Raw genomic sequence first — 1,208 nt, 5'->3', positions numbered from 1 at the left:
TCTGACACATGCTTTCACAAGTTTTGATCGGATTTGATTCAACGCCACTCTCACACCTACGTAACTGTGGTCTGAGTATACCGAACACGGGTCAATCTTAGTATCAAGAATTGGAAAATCATGTGAACAAATTACTAGGTCTAACGTACCTCCCGACACATGCGTTTGTTGATTAACATGATTGACCAACTGAAACGTATCAAGTATCTCATGTAGTCCTAGACTGAAAGGACTATCCCTTTTTTCAACGTGAATGTTAAAATCACCCATAAGTATAACATGAGCCTCCGACATTGTAATAAACTCTAACATAGGAATCAACTCTTCAAAGATTAATGAAGTCGTCTGTTCTGAGCCAGGTCTGTAGAGGGCAATTAAACAGAACTGATCAATTCCAATCTTCAATCTGATGGCCAGAGCTTCAAACTTAGAAAATAAAGGTAGATTTATTTTTTTATACTTAAAATCACTTCGAAAATAAATTACCAAACCCCCGTGACCAAGGCCATGCGGTCTGACAAAATCCACAAATGTGAAACCAGGTGGCATAGCTAATCTAACGGAAATATTACCTTCAGTCCCGTGCCATGTTTCACACAGAACCAGTATGTCGAGGCCATCATAAATCATTCATAGACATCATCAACCTTATTGTTGATAGACCTGACATTCAACAGACCAATTCTAACCGTTTTCTTATTAGTATTATATTTCTTGTTGCCAGGTCTGAATCTGCAAAAATTAACATATTGTACCTTTACCAACTGTTCCAAGCAATACCTAGTGCCAACACGTCCATTAATCAAACTTATTGTTTTCTTGCAGCTAAACGTACCACTTTCCATTTCCCGATGTCCCCCCTCACCCGGTATAAAAAACCCTCTTTATCCTCAGATTCCTGTTTCTTAGCACTACTGACAAGCTGTTTTAGTTCAGTCCATTGTTCACTTGTAAGATCGTGGCTCAGACCAATACCCGTCAAATCGTCACCAATGGATTTTAATCTGTGACTGTTTCTTAGGACCAATTCTTTGTTCTTTACATCGTCAAATTTGATCAAAATCGGACGTGTAATGTTGTCACTTTTTTTGCCAAGTCGATAGATTTTGACAATGTTTTTCTGGTCACATGTTCCATTTGTCAAGTGTTTCACTATTTTTTCTATACTGGTCTTATCAGCACCCCCCTCTTCAATCGGAAAACAATCA

General features: G+C 38.3%; 1 protein-coding gene across 1 annotated transcript in view; it reads right to left on the bottom strand.

Annotated features, from left to right (window-relative positions):
• The window catches only part of HELRODRAFT_184401 (hypothetical protein), a gene marked incomplete at both ends in the record, with an annotated part of 1,389 nt that extends 269 nt beyond the window's left edge, over positions 1–1,120 (bottom strand). The window contains 2 exons of the mRNA XM_009025275.1: positions 7–426; positions 836–1,120. Of these exons, the coding sequence (XP_009023523.1) occupies positions 7–426; positions 836–1,120 (705 nt within the window). The remainder of the gene's footprint in view (positions 1–6; positions 427–835) is intronic.
• Positions 1,121–1,208: the final 88 nt, after the last annotated feature.

The sequence above is a fragment of the Helobdella robusta genome, assembly GCF_000326865.2.
Source record: "Helobdella robusta unplaced genomic scaffold HELROscaffold_400, whole genome shotgun sequence".
Lineage (NCBI taxonomy): Eukaryota > Metazoa > Annelida > Clitellata > Rhynchobdellida > Glossiphoniidae > Helobdella > Helobdella robusta.
Note: the sequence above shows the minus strand (reverse complement) of the source record. Positions and strands in the feature narration are given on the sequence as shown.